This window comes from Dromaius novaehollandiae, chromosome W (assembly GCF_036370855.1).
Source record: "Dromaius novaehollandiae isolate bDroNov1 chromosome W, bDroNov1.hap1, whole genome shotgun sequence".
Lineage (NCBI taxonomy): Eukaryota > Metazoa > Chordata > Aves > Casuariiformes > Dromaiidae > Dromaius > Dromaius novaehollandiae.
The window spans coordinates 60,138,456-60,166,421 of record NC_088130.1 but is presented as its reverse complement, the minus strand read 5'-3'; the positions used below and the strand labels follow the sequence as shown (position 1 = coordinate 60,166,421).

At 61.6% G+C, this 27,966-nt stretch overlaps 1 protein-coding gene across 1 annotated transcript; it reads left to right on the top strand.

Moving 5' to 3' along the window:
* The first annotated feature begins 12,879 nt into the window (after positions 1 to 12,879).
* Positions 12,880 to 24,867, top strand: LOC135324325 (PHD finger protein 24-like). The gene is made up of 8 exons (XM_064500356.1): positions 12,880 to 13,231; positions 18,622 to 18,994; positions 19,893 to 20,078; positions 21,239 to 21,317; positions 21,909 to 22,111; positions 22,408 to 22,574; positions 22,898 to 22,999; positions 23,260 to 24,867. Exons 2-8 carry the CDS (start codon positions 18,626 to 18,628, stop codon positions 23,354 to 23,356), a joined length of 1,203 nt encoding a protein of 400 aa, XP_064356426.1. The 5' UTR covers positions 12,880 to 13,231; positions 18,622 to 18,625; the 3' UTR covers positions 23,357 to 24,867.
* Positions 24,868 to 27,966: the final 3,099 nt, after the last annotated feature.

Below are 27,966 nucleotides of genomic sequence, written 5' to 3'. Positions count from 1 at the left end.
TTTGCTTTTTCACACTTTCAAATACTGAAGGAGGTTCATTGCTAGCCTGAAAACAGTCCAGCAGACAAAGTATTGTTCTCTTTCAGCTGTGCAGCAGCAAACAGTAATTGGAAACATTTCACTATTGCCATAGTTTTAGGGTATCTGTGACCACAAAGAAAAACAGTCTTTTCAGCCAAGCCTTTCCTTAATTTTCCATCCAAAAGAAGGTAATATCTAAATGTAAAGTTCCCTACTTCCCCAGGTGTCTCATTTGAACTATATGGGACTCTCAGGAGACACCACTCCACCTACTTCCTAACCAAGTGCTCCAAGTGCCTTGGGATACTACTGTGGTTCCCTTTTATTGCTCCTGCAGCAATCCCTTAATCAGCCTCTTCATTTTCACATCACTTTAACAACAAAGGAAGCTGCAGGAGCGCTGCTGTTAGAAGCTATTCTAGAAACACTTCTGCGATCTGTGCATCTTCATCAACGCCAAAGAGAGGGGATAATAACTTCCCTTGATCTGCTGGCCACACTCTTCCTAATGTAGCCCAGGATGTGGTTTGCCTTGTGTGTGATCAGAGTGCTCTCTTGGCTCACACTCAACCCGATACCCACGGTAACCCCCAGGTCCTTCCCAGCAGCGCTGCTGCTCAGTGGTTGGCTCCCAGCCTAGGATTATTCCACCCTGTGCTGAGCAGTATCAGCACTGCATCTGCCCTGGGATGCTTCACTCCCTCCTGGCCACTAGCCGGGTATCGAGCTGCTGGCTGCCACCCTTGGAGTCCAGCAAGATTTGTTCTTGGGAAATCTCTGCTGATTTACCTTCTTGCCCTTTATGTGCTTAGAAATTACTTCCAAGAGGTTGTGCTCCATAATCAGTCTTACAGCAATTACTGCTCCCATTACTCATCCAAGTCACATCATGTCTCCCCTTTTCCCAGAAAATGCAGAGCCCTTCTTTCCTCAGGTTGTCCTTTGACCCATGGATGGATAATCCCCACCATCACTGTCAGTCTTCCTCCTGCAAGCATGTAGCGATGGAAAATATGTAAAGCATGGGTTAGGGTCCACGTGACATACCAGTTGCTTCACCTGCACTGTGCCCCTTTGCTCTGGCCAGCCCAGGTACTGGGCCCCATCCAGCCAACAGCACCCTTAAATCTCCTGCAGGATCAACCGACTCCAGCATCGGATGGAGGAATGTTTTGGGGGATCCCAGCTGCAACCCTTCTGTGCAGGCTAGAGTTTTGCATCCCAGCAGCAGCTGCAGCCAGTTTTGTACAAAGACGTTAAAGAAATGCAGCATCCCTTGGTGTGGAAAGTGCTGCATAATTGCAAGCTTTTATTGTCTGAAACCACATTCACAAGATGCAATCTCAGAAGTCAGGCAGTGTGGGGGGAAAAAAACCCTGCCCAGTGATAGGGGAAGCTCCTGCAGGGAGGATGGTGTTGCCATGCCCCTGCTGAGCAGTCCCAGGTCTTCATCTCAACAGCCCAAGCACCTCAGTTTTCAAGCAGCAGGCTCTGGGCAACATCCTACCCCAGCCACTCCCCATCCTTGCCATAAGCTCAGGGTTTCTCTTTCCCATTCCTCTGTATAGCCACATAGGCCTCCTTCTTCACCCCATCAGCATCAGGCAGCAAAGCAGACAGTGACCTGGGAAGGGGCAGGCTTACAGGCTCCCCAGCCTGAGTTTGGATATCCAGAAAGCTCTGCCAAAGCTTCCATGTGCACATTTCTACCCTGCTCACAGCACTGCTGAGCCTTTGCAGTGGAGCAGATTGTGCCCTTCTATGCAAGCATTTGTGAGCCCTTCTGGACTTCTCTTCCTCATCTGGCATAAGAAACAGAGGCCTGGGAAAGGCTGGGTTTGATCGCGGACTGGGAAAGCCACAGGCATGAGTTTTATTTCAGGCATGCAATTCAGTAAGGGCCTAAAACATCCCAGAAGGAGAACCACTGGATTTTGTTTTGACTTTCGTGGCTATATTTCATCAAAAAAAACTCAGCATTTTTGGACTGGATCCTAAAAACAAGGTCTGATCAACAGCTTAATGCTGCTCAGCAAAGGTTGGAGTGGCAAGTTCAGGCCTTGCCTTGCAGGATGTCCCTTAGCCTTGAGAGGTGGCCCTGTGCACTCCCCATCACTGTCCTTTCATAGATAGAAATTCATATATATCCCATCCCTCTTTCATGTCTCGACTCATCCGCACCCACCTGCACCCAAACTTTGGAGGATTTACTGGATTGTCCAAAGTTTGGACTGTGTCTTTTTGTCATCGCTCGGCCCTGAGAGCCGAGTTTTATAATGCATCAGTTTCTACAAAGCATGAGATGATCATGCATGAGGTCCAGCTACAAATGGTCCACTTGGTCCTTGGAGACGCAGAGCAGGGAGCAGCCACAGGCTGACCTGAATTTAGGACATATCTTCATCTGGCTTGGACATGAGGGCAGGCGGGATTTTCTGAAAGGGATGTCCCACGTCCTCCAGGGTATCCCGGGATCAAGATGGATCTGTGATGGAAATCATGTTTCCCCAAAGATGCCATGGATGCTGCAAGTGTACATAGGCTGAAAAGGAGACAAGCTCATGGGAGAGAGGTCCACCAAGGACTGCACCCCCTGCCCATGGCCACTAACCCCTGGGAGACAGCAGCAGGGCTTGCAGCCACACGTGGCACTGCCAGCTCCGCATGACCTGGCAACTTCAGTGTTAATGGGGCTCTGCCCTGGCCCTGCCGCGTGTGCACGTTTGCCTGCAGAGCTGTGCTTCCAGAACACTCCTTGCAATTACATGCCCTGCCACCATGCAGGCAAGTTATTAATATTTATTAGGCTCAATTATTCATGGCCTCTTTAGGATCCTGTTGTTTAAGTCCGGCTCGAGATTGCCAGGCTAGCAATCACAAAAGTTGCTTTCCAGAGGAATTACAGTAAATCAATCCTTTGGAGACGTTCCAGGCAGCCGTAAAAACTCACGGCCAGAGCTGCCCGGAAAGGAGCCTTACGTCCAGCCCTCAGAGATGCAGGACTGCTGCATGGGAGCAAGCAGTGCCCAAGCCCTGCTGAGATGGGACGCAGGGTCCAGGGACACCATGCCCCTTCTCGTCACTCTCCTTAAGGAGGTTGCTCTGGCCATTTTCTTCCAAAGCTGCAGGACAGAAACAGCTGAGAGCTGCCCACCTCGCTCCATCAAAGCAGGGCCAGCAGCAGCTGGGGGCATCCACACAGCCTGGAGGGGTAGGATTCGCCCTCCTGCCCTGTGAGCAGGGTGTGCAGCACTGGTCAATGCCCTGATCTGAACCGTGGCAAGCTCTGACGCTGGTTGCGCCAGGTCACCAGGGTGGGCAGGGGGAGGAAGGGAGTCTGTCTGTGCACCATCTGCAGCGGCACCGAGCTGCCAGGGCTGCACTGTGCAGGCAGAAAGCCATCTGGACCGCACAGAGATGCTCAGCAAGGCTGATAGCCAGAGCCTGGCACCAGGCAAACTGGGTTCACAGCTACTTCAAAGAACTGGGCAGCACAGGCTGTCCCGGTGCTTCCCCAGCAAAGCCTGAGCTATGCTCCTGCTCTGACTACAGCATCCGCAGAGAAACGGGGACCTGGGGCCAGAAGCAGCCACCCCACAGGCACAGCTGCTTCCAACTGGTGCAGCAGCAGCAGCCGAAGGAATGACCCTGGAAAACACAGGGAATAACGCAGCCGAGGAGGGACTTGGCCCCTGCTTCAGGACTGCCACAGGTGCCGGCCTCTATGCTGGGTGTCCATCCTGCTCAGAGCCTGAACTCGCGGCCACAGTTCAGCCCCCCACCCATGGGCATTTAGCACCAACCTGGGACACTCACATGGGGCTGTCAGATGGGACATGGGGGCCCTGAGGGACCACACACTGCTGGAAGGAGCTCAGGGTGGGCAGGGTCTGCCAGGGCATCGCAGGCAGCGTGTTACTGCAACCCGCCGTGCTGGTGAGCAGAGAGGCTCTCTGGTGGTGCCTATCGATGTTCACCAGCTGGAATGGACAACGGGGCATGTGGAGCTCACAGAGACACTTGCAGCTGGGCAAGGGGAGAGGAAGGAGAGAGCCTGGGCCAGGGGAGCAGCCCCCAGCCCCCGTCAGCCTCTCCCCTCAGCAAGGGCTTATCTCCAGGGAGAAGCGGGCTCCAAGGAGGCAAGAGGAGCCAAGGTGAATTGCATGTCCAGGAAGGAACAGGGTGCACGGGCCCTTCTCTGGGGACCAAGCAACCAAAAAACTCCCAAGAAGCAGCCTTGCCCACAGCAATTTGCTTGCCAGAGCCTGGCCATGGGCTGGGGTTGTGGGATGCTGGACTGGAGAGAAGCTGAGCAGGTGACATCAGGACGCTCACAGGACAGGGTGTCAATAACGGCACGTGTCACCTGCAGAAACCGGGTTTCCTTGTGGGTCCTCCTACCTCCAACCTGCTCTCCCCTCTCTCCCATGTCCCTGCAGCAGCCGATGCCTCCTGCCCGTGACGTGGGCCTCCTTTGACTGAAAACTGCAAAACTGCACTGTGCTCTGGGCTCCAGCATTGCTCAGCATATAAAATTTTAATCTGTGCAGTGGGTTTGAGGGGAAGGTGGGGGAGCAACGAGGAGCATGGAGGAGGGCCCCCTCCATGGCCCCTGCTCTGAGGAACTCTGTCACCTGGGATGCGAGTGAGACTTCATGCCGTCCCTGGGAAGGAGGGACGGCCCCGAGCCTGCCAGCAGGCAGAAGGTGCTGGAGAGGCCTGATCCAGCTCACAGAAAGAAGGATGCCAGCAAAAAGGCAGATTTGCCAAGGAGGAGAGAGGAGGGACCAGAGCACAGCTGGGGAGAAACACCCCCCTGCCACAGAAAGCAAGCACGGCACATGCCCACCTACTCAGGGCCACCAGGACCGGGGACAGAGGGCAGCTGGCAGGGTGCCCCATCCACTCTCTGCCGCACAGTACCCATCCCAGCCAGCACCCAAGGGAGCACGCAAGGCTGTGCAGAGGGGCCAGAAAGCAGCTGGGGGCCGAGCAGCCTCAGCGCCCGGAGGTGGAGGCAGCTGCGCTGGCGCAAAGCGTGCTGCGCTGCGGCAGCTGAACCAGCGCGGGTGTGCAGGGACGCATGCCTGCCCGTCCCTGTGGCACTGAACAAGCCGGACGTGAAGGATTTCCCCTCCGACAGCAGCCTGGCACATCACAGAGCTTTTCGCAGAGCGTCTGCAAGGCCGTTGCTGTGCTCCCAGCAGCCTCTTCCCCCTCGCTCCCCGCTGCTCCCTCGAGTGCTCTCGTGCCCTGCAAAATCGCTGCTGATGGAAGGGGTTGGCCACAGACCTCCCGCACTGGGGGCATGCAGGGTGCCACCCCCAGCTGTCTCACCACTGCCTCCCTCCCCGAGACGTCTGTGAATCCCCGGCTGCAGCAAGGCACCGCGGCCAGGCAGGAGCCAGAGTGCAGCCAACAGGCACAGCATGGCCTCAGAGCAACGCAGCAAGCTGGAGGGAAGCTGCTGCAAAGCATTTGGGTGGAGAAAACGCAGTGAGCGCACAGTGCTCAGGGAGGTTACTGGTTTGTTACTGGTGCAGTAGTGAACAGGATGCCCAGCACCACAGGCTCCGGCTTTCACGTGTCCCTAAGGACTCACACGCACTTGCATGGTTGGATACTGCTCTTGTGTTGGCGGCTTTCAGGTGCCTCCCAGCTCCACACCCAGGGAGGACACCAGGGCAAGGACAAATGTGAGCTGGACCCTCTGAGCTGCAAGATCTGCCCCACACCACCACCCCCATCTCCTCTCCCTCCGCCGCCGTGCTGCAGCGCTATCCAGCTGCATCCCAAACCTGCCCAGTGCTGGGAACAGTGGGTCCCCAGGGCCAGTGCCCACCGCCTGTCCCCGTGCTCTCCAGCCGTGTGTCTCACGGCCCTCCCCCTGCCCGCGTGTGCTGAAGAAGCTGAGATGATCCTGCTAACAATGGTGTCTCAGACAGACTCCAGCAGGCAGGGGCATTTTCTCTCCTCCTCCAAAAGCCTCTGAATCCCAGCAAGAGCCATTTTAATCAGTGCTTTCTGCCCTGCGGGACTCCTCATGGTATAATGCAAGAGGCGCAGACAGCCCTTTTAGTCTGCCCTCCCATCAGCCCTCTGGCCTCATCTCCTTTTTTTCCCCCTCTGCGTTTCGAGTCTGCCTGGTAAATGTTTGAAAGTGATGCTGATGCAGTTGTTATGGCAACACCAGGCTGGGGCCCTTGCCTGAAACCCCAAACACACAATTAGCTGATTAAGAGGCAAGCGCAAGGCCGCGGCATGCCAGGGCCCTGCAGCGCTGCTGGGCACTGCCCGCTCACCCAGGTTGGAGATGCCCCTCCTCTGCACTTGGAGGTCCCCGAGATGTGGGGCTTATGAGGGGTGAGGTACCACGTCCCACAGGGGGCTGTGACGCACCCCAGGGAGCAGGCACAGACCCTCAGGTGGGTGGAAGACCAGGTTTCGAGCGTTGGGGAGGTCAGGCAGGTCTTTGCACAAAGCCTGCCAGTGGGATGCTGTGGCGCCCGGTGCAAAGCGCTGCTTGGCTTTCCCCACCTGGGGACACACCAAAGGCAACGTGGCTGCTGGTCTGGCTTGCAAGCGCAAAGCACCTGTCTAAATAGGAGAGCCCAGGGTTGGGCATGCATCATGCTACATCCCAACACCTCGGTGGGACAGGACCCAGCCATGCCCTGGGGCTTGGGTGCAACGGTTGAACCCAGCAGTTCCAGCTCCCAGCTCCAAGCTCCCATGGAGCCAGCTGCCTCTGGCTCTGGGGCATGCCCACTCGCCCCTGGCCTCCAAAACAGGCCCCCGCGGGTGCCGGCAGTGCCCTCCCAGCAGGCAGAGACATGCAAGACAGGCTCTACCCCTCTTGCCCGGCGGCTCCTCTTCGCTCCTCTCCTCGCGCACAGCTTTTATCGCTCATAAAGCGGCTCAGGAAGGCAGCAATCATCCCTGTGACAGCCCCGTTTAATGAAGTCGGCCTTCATTAGGCGTTTCCGTTCCACTTGAAAAGCTCCTCTGTGAGGCGGCTGCAATGGGCTGCGGTGGAGATGGCCCCACAAAGGGAGGGCGCGGGGACCGATGATGCCGCAGGGTGCCACCACAGCGGGCTGCCCCTCTTTCCCCCACCTGCATGGGGATGAGGACGTCCTCTGCAAGGATGCTGTGGGACTGGCAGCGAGATGCTGTGGTTGCAAATCCCTTCCCTGCACCTGCTCGGTCCCAGCATGGGGGCAACACTGAGGCTGCGGTGGAGATGGCCCCACAAAGGGAGGGCGCGGGGACCGATGATGCCGCAGGGTGCCACCACAGCGGGCTGCCCCTCTTTCCCCCCCTGCATGGGGATGAGGACGTCCTCTGCAAGGACGCTGTGGGACTGGCAGCGAGATGCTGTGGTTGCAAATCCCTTCCCTGCACCTGCTCGGTCCCAGCATGGGGGCAACACTGAGGCCGTTTCTACCCTCCCTGCTTCATGGCCACCCTCAGGGGACAGTCCTGTCCCCACTTGCAGCAGGGGGGTACCGGTCCCTGGAGAGCCCCAGGCAGAGGGCCTGGCCTTGACCCCTTTGGAGGGGAGCGCTGCTTGCTGGGAGCTGCCTGGAGTGGCCCCTCAGAGAGGGTCATTTAGCTAATGCCTGAAGGAGTGCTTCTAGATGAGAGCGCTCTGAAGTGCTCGCTGTTATCCGTCCGGAGGGAGCATCCTCCCCTCGCCAGGGCCAGGCGCGATGAGCCACCGGTGCGGCAGCGAGGGCAGGCGAGACCCACAGCCCTGAACCCTGGCCGTTCTGCACCTTTGCTCCCTTTGGGGCATTTTGGTAGCTGTGTGCAGTATCAAACCACGTCCTTTCTTAGCATCCCCTTCTCCAGGTCCTGCCGCTGGTCCCCACCAGCTTTTCACCCTTCGCACGGGGGAGAAGGCAGGTCATAGAGAAGGAATGTGGTTAAATGGCTGGGCCAGGCAGCTCAGTGCTGAGCACCTCACCCTCTCTCCAAGTTTCTCCAGATCCCAGTCCTACATGGGAAAAAGGGAACATCCAAGCTCTGGTTGGGTCTGCAACAGCTCTGCAGGACTGGACTGGGGAGCAGAGAGCAGCCCTCTGCCACCATCTCACCTGGCCATGGGTGTGCGAGAGGATGGATGGATGGACAGCCGGACACGCAAGCTGAATCTCCTCACTCCAGCAGATAGAGTCTGTCACCCGCCCAGGGCTGTGGGTCCAGCAGGTCTGAGGAGGATGCAGCTCAGGCCAGGGGAGGTGGGGACCCAGCAGCGAGGATGAGGAAGCAGTGCTCAGCTCCACACCAGGCCAGGGCCCTGTGTCTGCAGACGGGAGCTCAGCTGAAGCTGAAGCCTCCTGGGGCAGCACAAAGTGCTGCTGCCCCAGGAGGGGAGATTGGGTTGGGCTGAACCAGGACCTCAGTCCAGATCTGCGCCTGGGCAAAGGAGAAGGGCCTTCGTCCCCGCATAGCCCAGCGCCTGGCTCAGCTCCAGCCAGGCTTTCGGCTGCCGAGCGCTTTGCTTTCTGTCGCATCCTGACAGACCTTGATTGCAAATTCCCAGGTCCTGCTGAGCTGCAGGGCTGAGGACGGATTCATTAGGCAGATCCTGCCTAATGGGGCCTTTGCACCAGGGGATTTTCCAGTGCTGGGAAAGCTGCCGGGGAGGGGGCCAGCAGTGCCAGCCCTCGCTCTGGGACGGAGCGCATGACCCTGCTCGGTAATTTCACCCTGCGACAGCTCTGAGTCCTGGCCCCAGGGCGGGAGAGAAAAACTCAGAGCAAAGAGAGACAGTGCCACGGCAGCGAGGCATGCAGCCAGCTTCTGCGGCTCCTTAACCTACTTCGCTTTTGTTACTGCCTGCTCTTTCCCGGCTGCTTATGGGGCTCTCCAGGACCTGGAGGGAAACGTGTCCTGCCCCACCTTCTGCCACCGGCTGCAGGTGACCTTGAGCAAGGCACATTTTGCACCTCAGCCTCCCCGGCCCGCCGGCTCCTTCCCCGAGCCCTTAGGAGGAAACGGCTGCCGCATGGCTTGCATGGCAGTGACTTAATCCCCAAATCCTCAGCATCTGCTCAACTCACGGTGCTTCCCGACGGAGGGGCTGCGGCGGCAGGAGCCATGACGGAGACCCATCAGCAGCTGTGACCACGATGGAGAGCTGTCAGTGGGGGGCCAGGAGGTGCTGCCAGGGCTGCAGGGCAGCTGCATGGGGAGGAGAGCCCCTCTGGTACCTGGGGGCCGGGATGGTGCCTGCAGCTGGTGGGATCCAGCGCCCTTTCCCGGGGGAGCCCACGCGCCCCAAGCTGGGCCACCACGGGGAAGGGCACTGCTCGCACACGCCGTCCCCCTCCATCACCGGCTCACTCCACCTCCGCTCGTCACTGGCGGTGGGTGACACTCACCGGTTCCCTGCTTGCAGTTTGACATGGAAGCCCAGGAGGCAGCCAGGTTTGATCCCGTTTCGTGCTGCTTTTGGCACCATTCTCGCCTCCCGAGGCAGCTGCCGCGAGGTGTGCCGGTGCCTCGCCGAGACCCGTGCGCAGCACATCAACACTATTATCTTCACCAGCCAAACTTGTAATCTCCTGAAAAAAGATATCTAGTATTTTGACAAGCTCTGTTTCTCATAACCCCGTGTTGATTGGCAGCAACGAGAGCTGGTGCAGACACTCATTGCTGCCTCTCAGTCGCTCCTTCCAAAAGTTTGGCTCCTCCAATCAGGGGGCAAAAGCATCACCCTGCAGCCCGTGGCCGAACCAGGCTTTGTGGGCTTTGCGGAGCCGGACCTGGGGCTGAGTGCAGCGCGGGGAGGCAGCCTTGGCGCCGGGCGCGGGGCAGCGTTCCCAGGCGTCTCCGGGACTGCGCGCTCCAGAAGGCGAGCACCAGCCGCAGATGGTGAGCCCACACGCCGCGGCGCTGCAGCAGCCAGTGACCTACACGCGGGCGTCATGCGAGATTCGGGGCGGGGGGGGGAGCTGACGAAAATGCATATTCCCCACCGCAGCTCAGCTCTCACCTCCGCCCCTACAGCCCTCCCCCGGCAGCCAGGTGCTGCCTGCTCCGCTCAGAGCTTTCCCAGCCTTTTGCCTTCGTGCCCGCTCTGAAGCTCATCCAGATGGTCTTCTTTCTCCCTACGGGTGCAAGAGCATCATGTATGATCAAAGCCCCTGCAGGGGATGGAGGCTACTGGGGGCTCCTTGCAGAAAAGGGGCTGAGCTTTGCATGCCAGCTGCATCGCTCCTCTGCAGCGATGCAGCATGCACCCTTATCAGGCTGGAAAGGGCAGCTCTGCACAGCCCGGTGGGATGGCGGGAGCTGGGACTGCTGCATTTGATGGAGTGCATGAGTCCTGGGCACACACACCACTGTCACACCGTGGTCCTGCCCTCCCAAGCATCCACCCAGCATCGCAAATTCATCCTGCACCCCCCCACACACGTGCCCCAGTCACCAGGGGTCCTACATTGCCTTCCTACACCCTCCGTAGCCCCTCCTCACCACTGCCCTGCATCTAGCCTGCATGGGAACAGGGCTAGCCTCCCGCCATGCTCCCTCGCACCCGGCAGAGAGGTCTCGGGGACAGCCCGGCACATCCCACACTTGGGGATGGGCATTTCAGGGAGGACCAGCACGCAGGACCTCCGTGAAGCAGGCAGAGCTGTTCCCGGCATCGTCCAGGATGCATCATCCTGGACGCTCAGGGCAGCTGCATCCTCCCTGGCTGCACCCAGTCACTAGGCAAACAAGCAGAAGACCCCAAACGGGGCTGCAATAGGGCAGCTGGGGTGCCAGCGGTCTGCCAGGCAGTGCCAGCACCAGCACCAGGGCAGATGGCAGTGGGACCCCCGAAGCTCCAAAACCTCCGAAGGCTTGAGGCCTGACTGCCTTGGGGAGAGCAGGGTTCGGCATCTGCACCCCCCGGACTGGGGCATTCGGCCGCAGTGCCGATAGCCCCCAGGGCGCTGGGCCGAGCAGCAGGGAAGGGGTCTGGTGCAGCCAGCCAGGCCAGTGGGAAGCGGGGTGGAAAAGCCGCTGGTGGGCACCGAGAGGGGCAGGGAGCAGAGTCAGGAGCCGGCTCTGCAGCTTGCCGGGCCGACCCCTCTGTGCCCGACCGGCTCAGCACCGGCATCGCTCCCCACAGTGTCTCTCCTGCCTCCACACTGGGCACCATCTCTGCCACCCCTGGGGCTTGCAGAGTCCAAGGCATCCCCTGGGGACCCACATCCTGGGGACCCGAGGACACACCAGCTCCCCTCCAGCCTCCTGCCCCACCGCCAGCACGGCCGCAGCGCCGCAGGCACCCGCAGTCTGGCCAGGCAGGGCTGGCGCTGCTCCGTGCCAGTGCTTTTCAAGGAACGGCTGCACTCAGCCACAGGCCTGCCAGGTCAGGACGCTCCCTGGAGAGGCACTTAGAGCTTTCCCAGCCTCCCAGCAAGGTCCTCCTCCGCTGCCTCCCCCTTTCCCCGGTCCTCTGGGGCCAGGACTTGTCTGCGGAGATGCTTGTTGCTGACCGCGTTTATGGCTCACCTCCCCCTTCTCCAGTCCCCTCCCCGCACGTGCATCCTGGCACCTCTCTACCAGGGTCACCAGGCCGAAGAAAGCAGCATGTCGCTTGCCCTAAAAGGATGCATCCTAGGGTAAAGATTCAGCAAAGCGAGGCACCCCAGGTCAGGGCTGGGGCGACTGGAAGCTCCCTGCAAGGCTCCCCGCACGGTGAACAGAGCAAGGCAGGAGAGGACTGACAGCCACAAGCAGAAAGCAGACAAATTCTGCCTAGAGCCTGGTTTTGCACACCTCCACCCAAAGCGGAAAAGGGCTCTGCACTCACTCAGGTCCTGGTGCAACGTCCTGTCTGTCCCTTCCCAGCCCCTTGCTCGTGAGTGACAGGAGTTGCAGAGAGTCTCAGCACACTCGTGGCTGAGATCCGGGGGAGCAGGAAGGCTCTGTAGCAGAAGTTCGGTGGCAGCCTGCAGCTAACCCAAGAGGTGGGGGACTGGGCTCAACTCCTGCAGGTCTAGGGAGGCTCGGTGCCCAGGCGTCTTGCTTCACCGTTAACCCCAGGGCTGACTGCAAGCTGCTCCTGGATGGGCTTCGTTGCACCCTAACTCATCCCCAGCTCTGAAACAGGAAAGCACAGCCCCCTCAGCCAGCTGTGCCCCATCCCAGGAGGGCATCAGTGGGGCTGAATGACCATCTCTGCCGGGCTGGTGTGGGGCAGCCAGGGCCTCATATTGGTGAGGACATCTCACCTGCAAAGAGGTGCTTTAGGGCTGCACCTCTGGTGTGAGGCAGAAGACCCCCCCCCCATCCTCTTCAGCCCGGCATCCCCCCCTCCAGCTCCATCACCTCCCACGCATCTCTGTGGGGTCCCCAGCCCGGCGCGGGCCTGGGCAGCACAGCAGAAAAGACCACCCCAGGCTTGATCCACCTGTGACGCCTGCCAGGATTTAGAGGCAGCCCCGAGGGCATCAGCCCAAGGGCTCAGTAGAGCCGAAACCCCAGGCGCTGCATTGCGCTCAGTGCCCTGCGCTGTGTTCAGCCAGGAGCATCCTGCTCCACGAGGACTGGCTGCAGGTTAAAGCGGCTGCAGGCAGCCTGTGGCTGGGGCGCTGGGTCTGGGGCAGACCCCACAGGGTGGCAGGGGGCTCCTTGCCTGCCCCGCTCCTCCACAGGGGCAGCCCCAGCTAGACAGTCCTTGAGGTTGTCTCTGAGAAAGGCAGCCGAGCCCCAGGGCTGCAGGAGATGCAGAGAAAGCTTTTATTGGTATCTCCCAGCCAACGTCAGACTGGTTAAAAAAAAAAAAAAAAAATGCTTCGTCTCAGCAAGCTGTTTAACACGGCTCAGGCAGCAATTGGTACAGGGACAGCAAACCAGGCTGCATCTGCTCAGCCCCAGTCACAAGCTCCCCGCTTCGCCCGTGTGTGTGTGCGAGTGCATGCGTGCGTGTGTGCGGTGTGTGTGTGCACGCGCGCTAGACACAGGCATCCGCTCCCAGCATCTCGCCGTCTCCTGCATCCTTCAACAGCGAGCGCGCTGCTCTGGCTCCCCGGGTACCAGCCTCGCCTCTCCATCGCCCTGAGGGGGTTCGGACGTGGGGCGCCCAGCGCGGCCAGGGATGCGGTGAGCGCGGGTGAAGAGGAGGTGGCGGGAGCCGCGGCTGCGATGGGCAGCGTGGAGGTGGCTCTCTAGGGCACGCGCACTCCCGAGCTGGACCCTGACCCTGGTAAGTGGCTTTGCACCGCCGTGAGCTCTTTGCCTGGTGCGCAGGGTGGGTCACTCTGCAACACCCGTGGGTGGGTCGCCCCACCGCCCCGGGGTGCCGCGGAGGGGGGCTTGGGCTCCAGGGATGGGGTGCCAGGAGGGGGGATGTGGACGGCGTGGGAAGGTGCTGCTGGTCCCCAGAACCCTGGGGAGGGAGATGGACAGGAGGAGCGAGGAGCTGGGCGGGAGCTGTGCATGCTGCAGGGGAAGGGACGCTGCTGTCATGGCATTTTCATCCCTCTCCGGGAGACGGAAACGTGCGACACACCTATAAAATCCACCCCGGCGCGGCAGGATGGGCAGCCTGAGCCGGGTGGGCGAGTGGCCACCGGCTCGGGGTCCCTGGGAGAGGGGACATGACAGACACCCCGCGAGCCCCCTGCAGAGGATGGGGAGGGTGCTGCCAGCGGCAGACCCCTGTCACCCGCTGTACCCGGGTCACCTCCCAGCAGCAGCCCGGCAGCACCCTGGCCCCGGCGCTGCCCGCGGGAGGGGGCAAGGTGGTGCCGCATGATCGCTGGGGATCCCCTCCGGATACCACCATTCCCGCCTTCTGTGCCCCCCCACATCCCTCCGGACACTCACCACCTGGCCGCCCTCGTGCCCCGCTGCCACCCAGCCCTCCCGCCATTGTCTCCCGGGCTGCAGGTCGTGCCGAGGAGGCCATGCCCAGCTGCCCGGCATGGAGCTGGAGTGCAATCGCAGTGAGCCAGTCCCGTGGGGAGGCAAAGCCAGTGCGGGCAGGGGTACCGGGCGCATCCCCCCGCCAGCCCAGGTACTGCTCCGGCCCCACAACGACGGGCAAGGAGGGCGGCAGCACCCAGCTCGCTGCTTGCACTAGGCCAAGCACCTGTTTGCCCTCACTTTGCTCCCCTGGCTCTGCACCAAGGATGCGCTATGGGGCAGGCGGGCGCGGCTGAGCAGTGGGGCAGGGAGGGAGGCACCAGCCAGCCCTCTGGACCCACTGGTATCACGAGCTGGCTGTGTTGCTGCCCAGCGCTACAACAACCTATGGCCTCCGCAACACATCCATCCTACACCCATAGCTGCAGCAACCACACTGCACCCACAGCTGCTGCACCAACGCGCCCTGCACCCGTAAATGCTGCAAAAAACTACCCTGCACCCATAACCACTGCCACAACACACACTGCACCCACAGCCACCACAACTGCCTGCCCTGCTCAGCCCCAGTCACAAGCTCCCCGCTTCGTCCGTGTGTGTGTGCGAGTGCATGCGTGCGTGTGTGCGGTGCGGTGTGTGACCCACAACCACTGCAAAAAACTACCCTGCACCCGTAACTACCACCACAACACACACTGCACCCACAACCACTGCAACAACCCACACTGCACCCATAACCGCTGCAAAAACTACCCTGCACCCACATCCACCACAACCACCTGCCCTGCCCCCACAGCCGCTGCAACAACCCACCCTGCACACGCAGCCAGGCCGTAACACCCGCCTGCACTTTCAGCTGAAGCACAGCCCTGCACCCACAGCCAAAGTGTAACACACCCACCCCACGCTCCCAGCCGCTGCAACACCCACCCCACACTCGCAGCCGCGGTAACCCACCACACTGCGCCCACAGCCGCGGCAACACCCCCCCAGCACGCGCAGCCGCCACAACATCCGCACCCCACGCGCCCGGCAGGGCCATAACACCCACCCCGCGCTCCCCGCTGCACCGTAGCACGTGCCCCCGCACCCGCCGCCCTGGGACCTGGGGGTGCACCCTGCCTTGTCGGCACCAGCCCCATCCCGCTGGTGCCCCTGTTTCCCCCCGCCGAGGCAGGACACCCCCCAGCCCCAGCGTTTCCTCCTGGGAGGCCTCCGTGCCTCGGTTTCCCCACACAGAGCACTCCGGGGGACTGGGAAAGCTGGGCCCATTAGTGCAGGGATGATGAAGCAGGCTAAGTGGTTTTTAGCTCCTTGTTTTGCTCCAGGGCTGAAGCAAGGAGGAGCATTTCCCCATCAGAAGAGCAGGGGGAAGCAGTGCTGCCCAGCGGATGGAGGCAGCGGAGCACTGGGCCAGGGGAAGTGGAGGCAGGGGAAGGCCAGGGGGGTGAGAAGATGCCCCAGACCTGCTGCAACAACCCCCTGCACTGGCAGGGCTCTGCAGACCCAGCGGTTTGGAGCCTGTGCCCAGATTTAGCTCCTCGACAGGGGTGACCTAAAAATAGGCCCCATGTTTGCAGCAGGCAACAAGGTTGAGGCCGTGGTGCCTCATGCCAAGGCGAGCTGGGTGGTGGCACCGGATCCCAGACTGCCACCACACCAGAGCCAGGTGCCAGGGAGGGCGGCCACAAATAGCAACGGCGACACCTTCCCCCGGGATGCTTGGGGATGCTGGAGCTGCTTGGCTGCTGCGGCTGGCAGGATGCGGCCAACGCGCAGACAGGACGTATCCGGGCTGCTATGGTGCCTGCTTTCCCCATGCCTCTGGCTTGGCACCGCTGCTGCTCCCTGTGGCCCCCCCAGTGTCTCACGGAGTGGGCAGCAGCAGGACCCAGGAGTCTTGAGCAGCACAGGGCTCTGCGTGGGGGTGAGGCCCCCCCCCCCCCCCCAGGCATGGCAAACAGGCCAGCCAGGGCACGGTGGAAGGGGAGGCTGGCGCAGCCTGGAGAGAGCAGAGCAGGTCTGGGGATATCTGGGAAGCCTCAGCCCTGTGGCAGGGCAGCAGGGTCTGGCCGGGGCGATGGAGAGGGAGACCCAGGCCTTGCAGCTCCTAGATGTGGGGGGTTTCCCTGCCAGGGCCATAAGGCAAAGACGGCTGAGGGAGAGCAGGGGGTGAAGGCAGAGGAGCAGTGACCAGGGTCCAGCTGTGAGGCACTAACAGGGCGAGGGAGGCCAGCAGAGCTGAGGACAGGCACAAGCTGTGACAGGAGTGTGAAGGCCTCTATGCAGGGCGCACAGCAGCTGGTGGCACTGGCTGTAGCAGGACGTACTCAGGGCAGCCTTGGGACAGGACAGTCATCAGGGACTGGAGAGGCAGAGACGGGCTGGGCTCCTCCAGCAAGGGCACCGGGCAGCGGCACGTCCACGCTGCGAACACGGGCTGCTCAGCGCTGGCGGGGCTGGACTGTGGGACATGTGCATGGGCACACTCAGCATGGCTGGGGGCCTTTGGTGACACAGGGACCTGCAAAGGCAGTGCAGTGGGGTCCTCCCTGCTGCACCCCCCAGCTTGGTGGCTTGCAACACTGCCCTGAGCAAGAGCCAATCCTGCCCACAGCCCGCGGCAGTCCTGAGCAGCCCAGACAGGGGGTGGCTGACACTGCAAGGAGGCAGAGGCACCCAGGGCATCTTCCTCTCCTGCTGGCACAGCCACAGAGATGCTGGTGCTGTGGCTTGTACACGTGCCTCCCAGCTCTTCCCCGCTCCCACCTTTGCAAAGCCCAGGCAGCCGCAGCGTGCCAGGCACCCCCTGAGCCAGGTGCAGGAGTCAACAGGTGCCCGTGGAGGTGTGAATGCTCCCACCTGCGCGTGCACGCCGCCGAGACACGTGTGCGAGTGTCACCGCCATGGGGGCGTGCGCCGAGCCCCGCGGCACGGCTCTCCGGCTGTGCCCGTACACGTATGTGCCCCACTGCGCGCAGGATGGGGCACACGTGTTGCACGCCCGGCTCCACGTGTGCGAAGGTGTGTGCAGATGGCCCCCCGTGTGGGGGGCTGGGAAGTCACAGGCGTGTGTTTGAGGCAGTGTTTGGGTTTGCATGTGCGTGTGTTTGTGTGTGTGCACGAGAATAGAGCCAGCATCTGTGCACGGGGGATGGATGGCAAGATGTTAATGTGGGGGGCAACCAGGCAAGAAAGCGCGAGCATGTGGTCGTGCATCTGCAAACAGGTGCCGGGGCCGCTGGGTATTACGTGGCCATTTCGGCGCATGGGGAAGCCAGCGTGTCTGTGTGTTTCCATGCGTCTTGGACATTTGTGTGCGTGGGCGCCGCGCGGGGCTGTGTTTGCCCAGCCGGGAGGGCTTGGCAAACTCACAACAGCCATTGCTGGCCATTAAGACTCCCGAATCAGCTGGCTTAGGGATGACTGAAGGCCTGCGGCCGCTGCCTGCCAGCACGCTCTGCTTGGTGTCGCTGATGTGGGGTAGCAGTAATTACCGTGCTGAGGCTCCCTGCCACAGCAGTGCCTGCAGCGCTGTGTAGTCCTGTGGCCATGAAATCCCAGCGTGCGCACATGTGCTGCTAATTATCCCCCTACCTGGGGACTTCCCTGCCTCGGCATGTTGGCCAGGCTGGAGAGGCCAGGAGATCGCTGCTCTGATGTCCTCTCTTGCACGGCCACCGAGTGCCACCCACTTGCCCCTGGGCATGGCCTGGGAGCTCCTCTTGGCTGCAGCATCTTCCACAAAGCAACCTCAGACAGGCCAGTGCTGGCACATGAATGGGGTGATGCTGTGCCCCCCATCACTGGAGAGCAAACCCTTCTTCTCTCCAGCTTCAGCCCTTCTCCAGCCCAGGATCATGCCCACCTGTATTGAGACACAGCCCAACCTGCTATTTTTGCTGCCATTACCCTCTTTGTTTTACCTCAGAGACATCTCAGTCCTGCACCCAAAGGCCCCTTCTCTTCCCTCAGACACCTCCAGGCCCATGCACTGCTCCCCTTCCACCCCAGCACCTTTACAGCTCCCCTATGGCTGGCACAGCCTCCCCACCCAGCTGCTTGCTACAAGCCAGCTCCGACCCACGATGCCTAGCAGTCAGAGCAGCAACACACACACACACACACACACACGCACGCACGCACGCACGCATGCACGCACGCACTCCTTGTGAGGAGGAGAGAGACTAGGGAGACAAGGGAAATTTGGGGAGGGTAAGAGACCAGCAGTGCTGGCCCATGTACACCCTGGCCCTGGGCAGAGCTGCTGTGAGGATGGCCCCTGTTTCTCACCCCTGGTTGGCCAAAGAGGCGTTTCTCCAAGGGAGAAAGGGGATGCAAGCAGAGGGGCAGGATTACAGCGGGGCCCAGGATGCTGGAAGTGCTTTTTGTTAAGATGGAGTCTGCAGAACAAAGATGGGGTTGGCAGGGTGCCTGAAACCTGTCCCTGTTTGCTATTCCCCACCACCACCAAAACATTCAGACCCTCCACGGCCAAGTCGCCCCATGGGTTCAGCACAATCCCCCCACAGGTCCTCATACACCTGTGGGTGATTCCAGCGCACCAGCTGCCAAGGACCCCGTTTCTCCCTGCCCCGAGCTGTGCTCAATACAGCTGTAACACACGTTACACACATCTGGGCCAGGGACAAAGCTCAGTGCCCCAGGAGCGGGGACCAGCGCTGCACCCCAAGGCATTAGCAGTTGACTCCTTCCTCCTCCTTGCAGAGCCATGGGGGTGCTTATGTCAAGGCGGCAGACGGTGGAGAAGGTGCAGAAGGTCAGCTTGGCAGTGTCAGCCTTTAAAGACGGGCTGAAAGATCAGCCATCAACGCGGCGGCGGGCAGAGGCCGAGGGTTCGCGCCGGGGGACGCTGGAGCAGACAGTGCAAGAGGGAGAGGACGAGGCACCTGCAGGCCCCTCCCAGCCAGAGGAGAGCAGCACCAGCAAGGCAGCATGGGAACGGCTGCGGGACGGCCGGGGAGTGGAGCCAGAGGAGTTTGACCGGGCCAACAGGTTCACACCACCTGCCTTCATCCGGCCCACACGGGAGCTGCACGATGATGAGCCACCGGACATCAGCCTGGAGCAACGGGAGCAGGCGAGCACCCAGTGCCAGCTCCAGCCGGAGCACAGAGATGGGGCAAGAGGGACAAGGCCAGGGTGAACATGTGCAAGGGAGAGCAGACACAGCAGCCCAGGGGATCTCCAAGTGTCCCTAGCACCCACCGGGCAGCGACAGCCTGCCTAGGCACAGAGAAGCTCCTCTGAGTGGTGCAGCATGGCCAGGTTCGGCTGGCAGGGAGATGGCCCGGCAGGGCAGGGCCTGGGAGGCAGGAGTGCTCCCTCTCCAGGGGCAGGACCAGGCAGCTGGGAGGGCAGGAGATGCCATTCAGGGAGGTGGGTGCAACTGGGCTTTAGCCCTGGTCAGATATGCCCTGGAGGTACCCTGGGGTGCCTAGGAGGCGAGGAGAGAGGAGGGGTTACTGCTGGGCACAGACAGCTCCAGCTTTGAGGAAGAGGGAAGGAACATCTGATCTATGGGGTCATCCACACAGCCCTACGATCCAGCCAGCCTACAACCCCACCCAACCCTCCACTTCTACAACCCTACCCACCTCTCTGTACCTACGACCTACCCACCTCTCCACACCTACAACACTACCCACCCCTCCACACCTACAACACTACCCTTGCCTCCACACCTACAACCCTGCCCATCCCTCCACACCTACAGCCCTACCCATCCATCCACACCTAAACCCTGAATGCTATCCAACCTACAATCCCACAGCCCAGCCAGCCCTACCCACTCACCTGTCCATCCTTTCCTGCCAGCCCATCCACCCCCCTCCAAGCCTACACAGCCAGTAAGTCACCCGAGAGGCACTGCTCCACGGTGCCCTGAGCCCCCCACATTGAGAAATCAGCCTTTCTGTCCATGCTGCCTCTCTGAGCGTTCCCATGGTACTGAGACAGAGCTACCCACCACTCCCCAGGTCCTCAATGATGAGATGTGTGAGATCTGTGAGGTGTGGACAGCCGAGAGCCTCTTCCCCTGCCGCATCTGCAGCCGGGTATACCACGATGGCTGCCTGCGCCGCATGGGCTACCTGCAGAACGACAGCGCCGTGGAGGTGACAGAGACCGCGCACACTGAGACAGGCTGGAGCTGCAACTACTGTGTAAGTGCCTGGGGCAGGAGGTGCAAGGGCTTCTGCTCCGTGGGTGCAGGGCAGGGCACGGAGGCTGCACTGGGAGCAGTGGCTGCTCCCTGGGGAGGTATGCCCACAGCAGGCACAAGCAGGCTCCCACATCATGGCCTAGTCCAGGGTGATGGGGCACCTGCTGCTCTTTGGCTCCTCCTGCAGCCCATCTTGGCCTGACATGGAGCTGCCAGAGGACAGGGGACACCGACCCTTTGCCACGTCCCCACTCTGGCACCCTCACCTGCAGCCAGCCCCCCAGCACCTTGGCAAGAGGCCCTGAGGAGGCAGGGGAACTTCCCTTCAGGGAAAGCAATGGAGAGTTTCAAGCAGCTCCAGCCAGCAGCTTTCAGGCCAAATCTCTCCCCAGGGACCACCTCCATCTGCCTCTGGGTTGTTCAGGAACTCAGAGTCCACTAGAAAATGTCCCCCCATTAACACCTCAGTGCAGGCAGCCCCATGGGGATTGACCTCATGTCTCCACTGCTTGAGGTGCAGAGCCCCCCCACCCCCTCCCCTGAGCCTCTCTTCCTCCGACTGCACCGACATGCCACTAGCGCATGGTGGCACCATGGGACATGCCGCTGGGCATGCAAGGAGCTGTGGCAGAGCTGGAATCACGCCCAAATGCTGGCAGTGTGAAGCAACCACACTGCAGCATCTCTGGGTGATGCAAACCTGGGATGGCGCCTCATAGTGCTACACCCAAGCACCCACCCCTGCAGGCAGCTCTCACTTCCCAGGCTCAGATGTCCAGAAACCCATTCTGCAGCTCAGCTGCCGCTATCTGCCCTGTGGCACTGTGCTTCACCTCTGAAACACACACCCTGACACAGCGCACTGTGCCTCTGTGCATGACCACATCCACGTGTTCGAACACATGTGGATACAGCCATGTGCCCACATGAAAAGCCCCAGTTCATCCATCCACATGCATGGAAAGAGGACGGCAACCCTTGCACGCTGGCAATAAATTCATGGGGCAATTTGGGCATAGGGGAGAGCCAGAGAGGCTTGGGGGAACGCCGCTCCTGCAGGGATGAGGCAAGGGGAGTGTCTCCACGTCCTGGTGCTGCAGGAAGGCTGGGTGCTAATGCCTTCCCATGCATTTCTCCCACAACTTCCCTTCCCCACCCCAGGACAACCTCAATCTCCTGCTGACAGAGGAAGAGATGTACAGCCTGATGGAGACCTTGCAGCAGTGCAAGATCATTCCAGGTGCGGACCCTCCCCGTGGCGGGACAGGCTGAGCCCTCGCTCTCCCCCTTACACAGTCCCGGCCCCTGGGCTGGGCACTGCCGCTCCAGGGTGGAGGTGTTGCTGCTCCCCTGACTGGCAGAAGGTAAAAGCTCTGCTAAAGATGGCAGCCTGTGGGGTCCCCCATTAGTGCTAGAGGAAGCAGGGAAGGAAGGAAGGGGAAGGAGGGAGATGGGGGGAGAGGGAGGGTGTGTGGTACTCCCAGGGGCCTGGAGAAAGGCAAGAGGAGAGGAGCTCTCCCCATCACTTTGAGGCTGATGGAAGGGATGCCCCAAGTTGCCATGCCTCTGAGAACCACCCTGCTTTGTGTCCCCAGCCTCAGGCCAGTCATGGGGTAGCTTCAGACCCCCCCAAGAGCTGCTCTCTCCATCCTTTCCCTTGGCAGTGCTTAGAGCCCCATCACTGGGATCTCCCAAGGTGTGGGTGATGCTCACTCTCCACCTGCCGAGATCCACAGGAGGTTCTCTGGAAGGCAGGGTGGTTTGGGGAGGCAGGCCCCAGTCCTGAGGCATCACGCAGGCACACTGATGGGTGCCTGGCTTGGTTCTGCAGACACCTGCCTGACTCTGGACGACTTCCTGCACTACAAGCACCTGGTGCATAAGCAGCAGTTCGAGAGGCCCATGGGAGAGGCCCAGGAGGAGCGGGCTGCCCTGCAGTTCTCTGCCCTGGACCCTGACAAGAAGGGGCACATCGAGTGGCCGGACTTCCTCTCCCACGAGTCCATCCAGCTGCTGCAGAAACTCCGGCCACAGGTACTGTGACAGCACACAGGGGTTGGGGGCCAGCTCCCTGCCAAGGGACCAGAAAGGAGCTGGTTGCTAGCAGGTATTGATTGCAAGTCAACCTTGACCCGGCAGCAGGCTTATGACCCATTGGACAGGTCCCCCAGCCACCTGGCTGGCGGTGGCTTTCTCCAGCTGGGGCATGGGAAGGTGAATAGCTTGGGCACTGGTGGGGCTGGAGCTGTCCTGCGGTCAGCAGGAGGTTCCCCATGCCCAGGCCCTCTGCCTTGGCACGAGCACTCCCCTTTCCCCTCTCCGCCCCCCAGAACTCCCTGCTGCGGCTGCTGACAGCCAAGGAGCGGGAGCGGGCGCGCATGGCCTTCCTGGCCCTCGACCAGGACAGCGACGGCTTCATCGGGGAGAGCGAGTGCCACAAGGCCCAGCATGCCTGGTTCCGGAAGCACCAGAAGGAAACGCCATCCTGCAACGTCAGGTAAGGGGACACAACGTCAGGTAAGCAGACAGAGACCCACGGGGCGCCTCTGCCCAGGGCAGCTCAGACATGCACTTCCACAGCCTGCTTTTGTGGGTGTGCTTTTTGTCCCCCTTGCTGGGAAGAGTCCAGCAGAGCTCCCGCATCCTTGCAAGAGCTCAGCATAGGAATAGGTGCCCCTTCTCCGCCTTTACCTCTCCCCATGGAGTCTCCTTCCCCACGGCCTGAAGCACCCTCTTCCCCCCGGCTGTTTGGGGTGGGCATGTTGCCGCAGTGGGATCCCCTCTGCCCACAAAGAGCACTGCCCTCGCTCTTCCCTGCAGCATCAGCCACGTAGGACCCATGTCTGAGAGCAGCCCTGCCAGCAGCGGCAGCAGCAAGAGCCAGGAGAAGTCCCTGCTGGCCACGGAGCAGGAGGAGGCCAGGTGAGGCTGGCTATGGGGCGTCCTGGGCACTGTGGGGTGTGGGCAGGACCTAGGGCCATTCCAGGATGATGGTGGGCCACACACCCCACCAGAGACCTGCCTCTGCCCCGCATGGCCCAGGGTGGTGGGGAGGATGCCCCCATTTTCCAGGAGAAACAGAGGCTTAGCGAGAGGCGCTGATTTATGGGGGGAAGCCGGGGGGCGAGCTGGGGGGCGGTGGGGCCGGGCGGCAGTCGCTGACGCCACGGCCGGCCCCACAGGCCCATCGACTGGCCAACCTTCCTGCGGGAGAACGTCGCCTACATCCTGGCCGCCCGCCCCAACAGCGCCGCCGTCCACCTGAAGCCGCCGGCGTAGCGCCGCCCCGGTGAGGGCGGCCCCGCGTGCCCCGCCGCCGTGCGCCACCACGGTGCCATCTTGCCTGGCGGGGCCTCCCCCCACTGCACCCCACCCCGCTCCTTCCCGCTCGCGTCGCCACGGCAACCTGCCCCGTGCCCCCATTGGCTGGAGGGGAGACCACTCCCTTGCCCCGCCCACCAACCCCACGCCGCGCCCCAACACCTGCCCCAGGGGACGCCGGCTGCCCATTGGCTGGCGGGGAAGCAGCCGTGACGTCCCCGCCCTCCCTGGCTCGCTTCGGATTGGCTGAGAGAGGCCTGCATGGGGTGGGGCCCAGCAGGTGCTGGGCTCTGATTGGATGAAGGAGGTCGGGGGGCCAGCCCCAGTGTGTTCTAGTCTCTGATTGGCTGATGGAGGCTTGAGTGGGAGCAGCCCCTGAGCATCCTGGTCTCTGATTGGCTGGGGGAAAGCAGAGCTGGTTCCTCCTGGGCCCCACTGGTGAGGGGCAAGGAGTGACTCCACGGCCCCAGGACCCGGGGCACAGGGGCTGCCCCAGGCCCTGCCATGGGGCCAGCCCTGGTGTGTGGGGCAGGGGATACCCTGGGATCCCCCCAGACCCTGCTGTGGGGCTGGCCTCAGTGTGTGGGGCAAGGGACGCCCCAGGGTGCTCCCAAGTCCTGCCATGGGGCCGGCCTTAGTGTGTGGGGCAGGGGATGTCCGGGGTGCCCCCAGACCCTGTTGTGGGGCCGGCCCTGGTGTGTGGGGCAGGGGACGCTCTGGGGTACCCCCAGACCCCGCTGTGGGGCCAGCCCCTGGTTTCCACAGACCATCCTGCAGCATTGGTACTGGAATCAGGAGCTGGTTCCCGGCAGGATTTGTGCCCCGGGACAGAGGGTTCTGCACCCAGGGAGAAGTGGGGTGCCATGGGTGCAGGCAGGAGCTGGGGAGGAAGCAGAGTGTGGGGTGGCGCTGTGGGGAGACCTGAGCCAGCCTCCCACGTCACTGCGGGGCAGCAAGGCATGCTTCCCGCCCAAGTGCCCGCGCCCCACGGCAGCGACGCCCCGAGGCCCACAGCCAGCACTGGCTCAGCCCCATCAGAAATGGAAGCCCGGGCACGGGGAGAAGTGAGGGCAGCTCCGTGCTCAGCCAGCGCACGGAGGATGGGCACTGCTGGAGACCTTGCTGCGTGCGTGCCAGGGGTTTGGATGCCTGGGCAGCATGGCTGCAAGTGGCTGTCCCCATCCCCTCTGACCTGTGGCCCCGCGGCGCTCTCAGCCCGTCTCTGCTCAGCACCCTGGGGTGCCCGGGGCTCGCAGAGACGGGGTGCCATATCAGGAGATGCTCCGCTGCTGAACACCCCATGGTGCCTGCCCCCACCACCCCGGCCATGTTTTGCACCGGGCTTGCGGCCTCGCGCGGTGCTGGGCCAGGGGGACGTTTCAGACAGTGGGTCTGAGACAGCTGGCTGGAGCAGTGGCCGGAGCGAAGATGCGGCAGGGGCCGTGTGCGTCGTAACGTCAGCCCTGTACTGAGAAGCGTCCATTAAACAGCAGTGTCCAACTCCCTCCAGCTGCCGTTCTTCCGGGCCACATATCCTGCCAGCCCAGCCGGCTGCTCCAGAGCCGCGCAGGGCTACTTCCCAGGGGACTGCTGGGGTCCCCACTGCCGCCTCGCTGAAGTTTTGGGCTCAGGTCCCTGTCCCATCTGGTGGGCTTCGCCTCTGCCTTGTGTCCCCTGAGCCCTGGCCACCGCTGCAGTCACCAGGCTCATGGGCAGGAGTCTGGCAGGTTTATTGAATGTGAATGGACCATCCCCAGCTTGTGAGGGAAACTTCTCCCTTGCCTCTGTGGGAGACGCACTCAGGACCCTGCAGGCTCTCACCAGCTCTCACAGACTCGGCTCCACACTCGGCAATCTCAAGGTTGCATCCTGTATCTTCAGTTTTTTCGCAGCAGAGCTGGGAGACTTGAAAACAGCCCCAAGGCCTAGGATACGAAGGGTCCCTGGGAAGAGGTATCTCAGACATGAGTCCCCATGGCTGGGAGACTCCTCCAGGGGTAGCAACATCCACCGAGCATCCAGGAAAAGCTGCAGCTGCTGCTACTGATGCCGGGGAACCAGGCTGCCAGCAAACCCAGGATCCTAGGGGGAATTAGGAGGGCTATTACAGAGTGAGGGAGGGCAGGAGGGGGCGGAGAGGGCAGGAAGGCTGTCCCGTGGCTGGCCACAGCCATGCTGTGCTGACCTGGCATGCGTAGGGTCTCCCAGGTCACCAAGATGCTTGTGGTCCTCGCTCGAGTCCCAGTTCTGTGCCTGCTGCTCCTGCCCTGAGCTCCTGAGCGAGACACACGCAGTGCCTGTACTAAGGTTCATGACAGAGGGACTTTTTGCTAAAAGCTGACCTTTGCATGCTCTTTTCACACTCCAGCTCATGCAACACAGCTCTGTGCATGGGTGAAGCCCTGCTTCTGTGAGCAGGATTTCTCTCTGGGGCCATCCCACTTAGCTCTAGACCCATCAAGGAGGCCCATGTTAGCTCTGCAATGAGAAGATGATCCAGTGCGGGAGAGCAAAGCTGCAATTTTCCCTGCATGAAGCATGTGCTTGTGTGTAAAACAGTCCCATTAGCAGGTTCCCCACACCCTGATGCTAAGCAGGGAAAGGCAATGTCCAAGGGAGGCAGCTCCCATCACCTGCAGGGTTTCTTTGGCGCAGGAGGCTGGCTGGTGGCGAGTGTACAAGGGGTGAACTCAGCCACATGGAGTGGGTGACTTGGATATTACAGCCGATTCCCACAGCTGTTGTTCCCAAGTCAGAGAGGCTGCAATTGGGACCAGAGCACAGCAGCGGTTTCCAGCTGGTCCCATGCAGAAGATCAGGCCTGGGGAGCAGCGGGAGTTTCAGGCCCTGGAAAGCCATAGTAGCTGTTAAAGCTCCTGGAAGGGGAACTCATCCACCTCGAGGAAGAGGACAGACAACCTGCGGGATGAGGAGCCGGCTGGTGGTTTAGGAGCCTAAAGCAAGGGCACCTCAGGTGCGAGATGCCATGTGCTCTGCCAGTGTGTGGGGAAGTCCCAGCTGTGCCGGGAAAGCACTTGCCTGAGGAGATGATATTCATTGCTGTGTTAATGCTCCAGCTGGTGAAAACTGGGCTAGACTGCGATAGAGTGCAGACTGGTCTGGGGGGCCCTCGGGTGGGAAGCGCCCGCTGCCTGCACCCTAAATCCATGCTTTGAGCACCCCACAGGATCTACAGGTACCTTGGACATGCGCCACTAAAACCAGTTCCCCCAGCTCCCCAGGCCAAGGACCATCCATATTCAGCAAAGAGCAAGGAGGTACTCAGCACTTCTGTGCTGGCAGATGTGAAATGAGCTTGGCAGGTCTCAGATGTGGCATGCACACACCGCCATACCCGCTGGGCATCTGGTCTCACCTCGCTCAGCCGGCTGGGCTCTGTCCTGGCTCCCTGCCAGGCTGGGCACCGGAGCAGCTCCCAGCTCTTTCTTCTTTCCAGCCTGGGAAGACCACGAAGCAGGCACACAGGACATGTGGGTCCACTCCGGAGGCGCCATCCACCAGCCCAGCAGGCGCTCTGCCATTGCAGCTGTGCTGTCCCCATGCATATGGGGCAGGGGCTCCCACAGCAGGGTGCAGGGCAGGGGGTGGTGGGTCCAGCAGCCGTGCAGAGACATGGCTCCAGCCCCTCTCCCTGCGCTCAGACCCTGGGGACAAGGCACAGGCAGCTCCCCTGGCTCCCGCCTCCTCCGCCCACCCCCTTGCAGCATCCCTGCCAGGGGACGCAGACGGCTGGTGTCCCCAGGGAGCCAGCTAACAAGTGCCGCAGCTGGCCGGGCTGGCCCACAGCCCACAGGGCTGCACTGCCTCCACCATCGCACCAGCTGCCCGGCCGCAGCTGCAGGTCCCCAGCAAGAGCCTGCCGGGGGGCAGAGCTCACACTGTGTCTCCAGCACGGGCAGCGAGGCAGGTGTGGGAGGCAGCAGCGGGGGAATGGGCAGGGGGCTGCTGCAGTATCGCTTAGCTGTCGCCCTCTGCCCACCCTGTGCCTGGGGACCCCGGCTGGGCCAGGAGGGGGAATGCGCCCTTGCAGCAGCCTGCAAACCTGCCCCAAATGCCGGTGCAAACCACCCAAATGCCAGTGCAAACCTCTCCATCACAGCCCTGGAGGCCCCACACCAAAGTGTCTAGTGCTCTGGTGGGATTTGAGGCTGGAGCAGGACCCCCTTTGCTGACCCTGCTCCCACCTCTCCCATGCGGCTGCACCCCATGGTAAGGATATCCCAGGAGTGGTAAGTTCATGCTTTAGTGATGGCAGCAGTGCAGCTCCTTGGTCCTTCAACCCTACCAGCTGCTCCAGGCAGCTTTGCCCAAGCAGTCCTGCCACCTGGCTGGTGCTGGAGCACTTTGCACTGCCCACCCTGCCTGCCTCAGGGTGTCTACGCTCTCCAGAGGACTCTCCCACGGGGACCCCAGCACCCTGGGTGCTGTGCCAGGGTCTGGGGGAGAGCAGCACCCTGCTCTGCGGGGAGGATGCACCCTCTGCTGGGGCGCACAGCCATTGCACCAGGCTGCCACGCCACCCCAAAAACCTCAGCTTGCAGGGAAGG